This window comes from Triticum urartu, chromosome 1A (genome assembly GCF_056163025.1).
Source record: "Triticum urartu cultivar PI428250 chromosome 1A, HENAU_Tu73, whole genome shotgun sequence".
Taxonomy (NCBI): Eukaryota; Viridiplantae; Streptophyta; class Magnoliopsida; order Poales; family Poaceae; genus Triticum; species Triticum urartu.
In genome coordinates, this window is record NC_141873.1 from 467,699,915 (window position 1) to 467,705,585 (window position 5,671).

The 5,671-nt window shown below is 49.3% G+C and overlaps 1 protein-coding gene across 1 annotated transcript; it reads left to right on the plus strand.

Moving 5' to 3' along the window:
- The first annotated feature begins 3,757 nt into the window (after positions 1 to 3,757).
- Positions 3,758 to 5,079, plus strand: LOC125532913 (protein VASCULATURE COMPLEXITY AND CONNECTIVITY-like). Its single transcript, XM_048696774.2, has 3 exons — positions 3,758 to 3,891; positions 4,040 to 4,242; positions 4,336 to 5,079. Exons 1-3 carry the CDS (start codon positions 3,784 to 3,786, stop codon positions 4,850 to 4,852), a joined length of 828 nt encoding a protein of 275 aa, XP_048552731.2. The 5' UTR covers positions 3,758 to 3,783; the 3' UTR covers positions 4,853 to 5,079.
- The last annotated feature ends 592 nt before the right edge of the window (positions 5,080 to 5,671 follow it).

The window sequence follows — 5,671 nt, forward strand, 5'->3', positions numbered from 1 at the left end:
ACTTTGAGGGCCCGCCTGTCAATGCGATGTCGTTGTTTCTCCGATGGTGGCTCAACACACTCCGGCGGCGGTCTGGCGTCATAGTGGTCTACAACAGCAGGCTACAAGGTGTTGTGGTGGGTGGCGGCAGCGCAGCAGTGAGCGAGGGAGCGGTGACGGCGGTCGGCAAGCGGCAGCAGCGGTGGCTATGCGTCGGTCTTCAGCTGCCGAAGACATCGGGGATGGTGAGCAGGTGAGTGGCGACAGGTCTCTCGCAATGACGCAGTGGTCTCACACGGCTATGCACTCATGTGGCAATTATTGGGAGTGGGGAGGGGGTGAAATTGCCGATTCTATTGGGAGTGGATGGGCTGATTATTGGGACGTCTCAATAATTTATTAGAGAATGGAAATCTTTGGAGCATTTTCTTGCCTCAACTATCTCAATACATGAAATTGATTAGGAAAAGGGAGTGTGTTGGTGTTGCGAAACGTAGTAGAAAACAAAAAAAATCGTCCTACTATCAACCAGGAACACTATGAAGATGTTGTTTGGATCGGATCGTTATCAACTCCGAGTTGCAGCGGAAGAAGAGTCAGTGTAGATCATACTTGAAGTCCCTCGAACCGTCGAGGAATGATCCCTCGAACCATCCACGAACAATCCCTTGAATGAAAGACCGTAAGCACAACCTCTCTACATTTTGCAAGTGTACAGTCTTCACCACCCGGTAGTGCTCCGCCGTCAGAACAAATCGGTGCCGGAGAATTAGAGGGAGAAGACTAGAACCACAATGGGCTTCTAATTATGAGGACTAGAGATGATTAGATCTTGCTCTAATTGGATCAACTAGAACTAAAGAACTAGAGGAAGCTCCAAAACTTGTGTCTACAAAGGGACAAATCCTCAAGTATATATAGATTGCAGGAGAGGGGAGGGGCGCCACAAGGGGGGAAGGTTTCCCTTCCCCATTGCATTGGCCAAGGACGGGGAGTCCCCCTCAAATTCGCCCCCTTCCTTCTCGAAGAAGAAAAGGGGACGCCACCTCCTATTAGGCCCATGTGGCCCAATTGCCTTTCCACCACTTGGCCTTTTAACATCCGTTGATATTTAATTGAATATAAAAGCCTTCTAGATATTATTGGAGACTTTTATTATTAATTTAACATCTCTAGAAATATTTTCCACATATATATTACTTATCGGTATTACCCGGTAAACCCCGAAATCCTTGTGGTGACTCCGAAACGCTTTCGGTTCTTCTTAAAACTATTTCGAATATTAATAAAACTATTTCACAAATATTTTCTCATTACTCATGTCCTACTAACACTCAGCAGATCGTGATTACCTTAAGCTTGTGACCCTGTAGGTTCGGTAAAATATAGACATGAACAAATTCAATGACCGATAGTGGAACCATGGACGTCCATATCGATCCCTATGAGTACACGAATGAGATTCAAGTGAACCTTGGTTATCACGTGCTATTCCCTTTACTTCGCGGTACTTTACAACACCGAGGTGAGATATATCAGTATCCCCTTGAATAATTCTCATGCTCACTATACCGGTCTCCTCACTATCAGTTTTGTTCTTGTTTTTCGTTGACATGTTCTGGCATCTCGTGACCTAGTCACCTGTGTATAGCTAGACTACGATGGATGCCGTCACACCGAAAGGGTCCTAAGAATATCTCTCCATCGTCGTAGGAGAAAATCCCACTCTTGAACTATCTAGTTCTTTGTCAGACTTTCCGTTGAACCTGTAAGTTGTCGTTATGACCATCGTGTTACAAATACTCTCATGGTCTGAGGAATTAAAGCATGTGTGAACTCTCCGTGTTATGATGATTGAATTGTGACGATAGCATCCGAAAGTATAAAAATCAAGTTGGGTCAATTCAATATGATCGTTCTTCTAACGTCATATTCTCAATGTCGTTTTGAGACTATCGTTACACTTAACAATATCTCAAGATCCGAAAAACATGACCACAAACAACACTTGAGCTAGTCATAGAAGCGAGACTAGGAATCATATTTTGTCGTTTATCATTCCACACGTGCATACGAGTTTTCCACTGAATCGCATATTCCAGGATCATAGCAGTTATAGCATAGAATATAAACTCTTAATTATAAACATGGAAATATAATAATACAATGTTTTGCTTCTAGGACATATTTCCAACAGTCGGAGATGCTCTAAGAGCATCTATTGCCGGGCGCCCAAACCTCCCAATACGCCCGATGGACGGTCCGGTCATTGACTAGTCAAAACAAACCGCCAGACGGGCTTCTCATACCACCCTATACGCCCGGGCTGACCGATACCTCTCATATTTAGCCTAAATTTGGGACGAATATGGGCAGGTCTAGATGCGTCCAGGGAGCATCTGCCATGTCGTACCCGGCCCATGCTAACCCACCCCAACCTCATATATATTCGTTCACATCCGCATCCTAGACTAAAGCCTAGCCACTTTGCTCCACTTGACTTCACTCCGTCCCAAGTTCCCTTCTGATGATCCCAGCCTTCTCCGACACGGTGGGGAGTGGATCCAACTCCAATCAGTCCCAATCCATCGACTAGGGCGTATGCGCATGATCAAGTTCAGATTCGATCCGGCAGGACTCCGTTGTGGCGGCCCAATGGGTGCTCGGATCTGCCAAAGCTGGAAGCTCGAGGCCCGTCTATCGGACCATCTCCGACGCGGAGGAGTATGAGTGCTAGAGGGATCTGGGTGCCCACTGTAAGAAGCCGAGGGCGCGGGAGGGCGAGGCCTGCCTTGCTGCCGACATGGCGGAGGCGGAGGGGCGTCACGCCGCCTTGTACGAGGAAGCTGCTCGTGCCTACATCATCCAGTAGCGACAGAGGAGGGAAACATGCGCCCGTGCCAAGCAAGTCCGGTGGTCCGTGATATGGTCAGACTGCCCTCCAAGAGAAGAAGGACAATAACGGGCCGGACAGCTCCGGCAATAAGCAGATCCGGCTTAATCCATTTTGCATGTTTGAGCGTTACTTTCACGACAAAGACGCTAAGAGCGCTTGGAAAGGCAAGGACAGCCATGGATTATCTTTGTGCATAGCTTATTATGTATATAGATCATGCCGATTTTTGGTAATCCGAAGACATGTATTGTTGTAGTATCGGTGGATGATCGTAGAGGCAGTATGATGTACGTGATTGTATTTGATTAGAGTTTGCTAAATGAGATATCTATTGTGGAATAAAAATTTATTGCGTCGGTGAACATTTGTGGGGCGCGTTAGCTATATCCGACTGTAGATGCTCTTAGCCCCATCAGTCCTAGTGCCTGCTGGACGATAAAACCAAGAGACAATTATGCCGTATACACGATGCTGGCTGCACCGAAATTACCATGCTACAGATCGATCGTCGCCGACGACAGTGTGAAACAAATCGAGTGCAATACTCCGTACAGATACCTCTCTTGACTACATTACAACTTGGGGAGAAAAAGAATTGTACTTACCGCGCCGGCAGAACCATATGGATATATGCCGTGACGGCAAAGCTGTCTACCATGTCAACTTCCTAGTACAAGGCATTAGCTTTCTTATATAATTATGTCCCAGCATTAAAAAACGTAATGGTGATATGAGTTACGCGGAACATGGCCAGACCATAGTGATGGTGGTCGCCGCAAAAGTCTTCCGCTTGGCAGTGACATAGGCTTGCCAGGCGGAATCACGTCAGGCGGCCACTCCCTCTATATAAACGCGGGTGCACGCCAGTCGACCACAACCCGATAAAGGTTAAGATTCGATCGAGAGTAATGGCCATGAAAATGGATCTGAAGATGATCATCGTGTGCTCGGTCGTCGGCTCTCTCGGGGTGCTGAGTGCCATCCTGGGGTTCTCTGCCGAGGGCACCAAGCTCACTGTAAGCTAGCCCCCCATTACTTTCATCTCCCTGCGTACTGTACATATCTACATATGTGTGTTTGCTTGGATTCTTGGTCATGGTCTGTATATGTGTGCGTGTGTTTTCTTCTTGTTCTGTGCTGAAACTGCGGATATATGTCTCGCAGATTTTGGACGTGTACGAGGGTATCGGGGTGTGCCTGAAACCGCAGAACCCCGCGTTCGGGCTCGGGGTGTGCGCGGCCATCTTCCTGGCCATAGCCCAGATCATCTTCGCGGCCCTCGGCGGCTGCTGCGGCTGCTGCAAGCCCCGCGCCATCCCCTCCCAGAGCAAACGGGTCATCGGCGTCATCTGCGCCGTCTTCTCATGGTGAGTGGCCGACCGCTCGCTACCCGGAGCACGCGGGTCGCGCGTGGGTGACCAACCACTAGTGCTCACTTAAACGTGCATGCATGCATGCAGGATTGTGGCGGCGGTCGCCTTTGGGATGCTGGTGGCAGAAGCGGCCGCGAACGCCCCCGGGACGCGTGAAACGTCAGCGTCCGGCTATTGCTACATCCCCCTAGACGGCATCTTCGCCGGCGGCGCCGCGCTCACGCTCGTCGCCACGGCCCTCGGGATCACCTCCTACGTCATGCTCCGCACGCAGCCTGCCACTGTTGCCGAGACCGCCGCGCCCAAGGAAGGCGAGCAGGTGCCGGCGGGCGCCGCCGAGATCTCGACGGGGCAGCCGCAGTTCCCGCCGCAGCCTCCCCAGGGGCAGGCGCCGCCCGCGCCGCCGAGCTACCCGCAGTACTCTGCACCGCCCGAGGGGCAGCCGTACGACCAAGCGCCCTACCCGCCTCCTCCGGCACAGGGCTATGGAGCGCACGCACCCAACCAGCAGCAACAGTTTCCCCCTCCTCCCGCAGAAGGCTACGGAGCGCACGCGCCAAACCAGCAGCAACCCCCTCCTCCTAAAGGACACGAACAGCAATAATGCTAGAGTTACGGACGATCATGGGCGTTTTACGCCCCCTGATTTTCAGGAGGGTGTGAGGCCTTCCCCTCCTAATCTGTAATTCTACTGGTCCACCTCATCTAGCCCGTGAACCCCGTATTAAAACACCCCGTTGATGTAACACGCGCCGTCTGATCAACCATGCACCGTGTGAATCGTGCGTCCGTGTTATATCCCTTTCGATCGTTTTTTTTTTTGCATGTAACATCCGTCTTACTCTCTATCTCTATGTATACCTTGTATTGTTTTTTTTTCCTTTTGAGTTGGTCGCCTTTGTATTGTCGTGTTACTTGGATAGGGATGGCAACGGGATCCCATGCCCGTCAAACTCATGGGGATTTTATCTATAATCTATTAAGGGTTGGAATGGCTGAAAAACATTTTTATGGAAATTTTTACCGAACTAATTTATTCCTCATAGGGTACAACAGGGATGGGAATGATATTTTATTCCCCATACCCAATACTCACCGGGAACCCAGTTTTTAATTGCGGCGTTACGGTCAACCTTAAAATATCCACAAACAATCTTATGGAAAAAAGCCTCGAAAAAATCTTAAACCTATCTCATATTCTCACCTTAGCTGCCAACATGACCAAGAAGTCAATACGACCTGGATGGGCATTAGCGGGCCAAGGACAACATCACGTATATATGTTATAAAGTATCATATTATGTATATGAGTATTTTTTTATGAGAATAGGGACACTAATGGGCAACGTTCCCTGGTGGGGCATGGGCATAATGAAATTTTACACCCAGTCATGTAAACGGGGATGGAATGGGATGATGGGAA

Bases quoted from the DNA above. Each gene is read 5' to 3' on its own strand.
- LOC125532913 (XM_048696774.2), top strand. From the start codon at position 3,784: ATGGCCATGAAAATGGATCTGAAGATGATCATCGTGTGCTCGGTCGTC. The intron at 3,892-4,039 runs GTAAGCTAGCCC...TATGTCTCGCAG, and splicing joins CCGAGGGCACCAAGCTCACT to ATTTTGGACGTGTACGAGGG. The intron at 4,243-4,335 runs GTGAGTGGCCGA...GCATGCATGCAG, and splicing joins ATCTGCGCCGTCTTCTCATG to GATTGTGGCGGCGGTCGCCT.